The sequence below is a fragment of the Triticum aestivum genome, chromosome 3D (genome assembly GCF_018294505.1).
Source record: "Triticum aestivum cultivar Chinese Spring chromosome 3D, IWGSC CS RefSeq v2.1, whole genome shotgun sequence".
Classification (NCBI taxonomy): Eukaryota; Viridiplantae; Streptophyta; class Magnoliopsida; order Poales; family Poaceae; genus Triticum; species Triticum aestivum.
In genome coordinates this window covers 131,474,302-131,475,169 of record NC_057802.1, presented here as the reverse complement: position 1 = coordinate 131,475,169, position 868 = coordinate 131,474,302, and the positions used below count along the sequence as shown (strand labels likewise).

At 68.5% G+C, this 868-nt stretch overlaps 1 protein-coding gene across 1 annotated transcript; it reads right to left on the bottom strand.

The window, feature by feature from the left end:
- Positions 1-862, bottom strand: LOC123074346 (uncharacterized; the record flags this gene model as incomplete). The annotated part of the gene is given in 1 exon segment (XM_044497218.1): positions 1-862. A coding segment is annotated over 1 exon segment (381 nt), but the record flags the coding sequence as incomplete, so codon positions are not given.
- Between the last annotated feature and the right edge of the window lie 6 nt (positions 863-868).

The following is an 868-nucleotide window of genomic DNA, read 5'->3' as shown; positions in this document are numbered from 1 at the left end:
AAAGAAGGGAATGTACTCGCCGTCTTCGCCGAACGACGCATCCATGTCCCAGAACTTGATAGCTTCGATGGAGACCACACGAGCCCCCCAGCGCCCACCCCATGGCCAGACGTCGGAAGGGAGGTCGCGCGGCCGCTCCATGAGGACGACGGCACGAACCATGGCCAGCTCGCGCCCAGAGATGACCCGCGGGTCCACCTCCAGCAGCTTGCCGAAGCCGGAGAAGGCAGCGCGGATCCCAGTAGGGTTGAGAAACTCGACGGGGAAGGCGGAAGCAGCGAGGAGGACGCAGAAGCGAGCGCGTTGGGGGACACGCCCGAATTCTTCCTCCCGGTGCAGGTCGATGCGGGCCTCCTCATGGAAGAACGGCTGGCGGCACATGGCGGCCTCGCGGTCCGCCCACGAGGCGAACCGCAGGTACGTGACGCCGACCGAGGAGGGTACAACGTCGAATGAGAGGTCCCCCACGCCACGCGCGAGCGCCGTCTGCACCGCCACCGTCGAGTTGATGAACACGGACGGCGGCTCGATGGAGACGACGGCGAGGCGACGAGCAGCCCCGTAGTCGCCCCGACGGCGGCTCGACGGCGAGGCATGTAAACCTCGACGAAGGCGGGGCGATCAGAGTCGTTGCCGAAGGACGGGGCCCCGGAGGAGACCACCGTCCCGGCAGAGGAGGATGAGAGCGACGAGCGGCTCGAGGAAGATTGCCCGAGCGGCAGCAAGAGCTCCGGCGGGGGTGGGGCTGGGGCCGCTGGGATCATCAGCGACGCCCTGGGGTGGCTTAAAGCCGCGACGTCGTCCGGCGAGGGCACCGGAGACGCGCAGACCGTGGTGATGGAGACGTCGCGCGCAGGGGGCGGGGGGG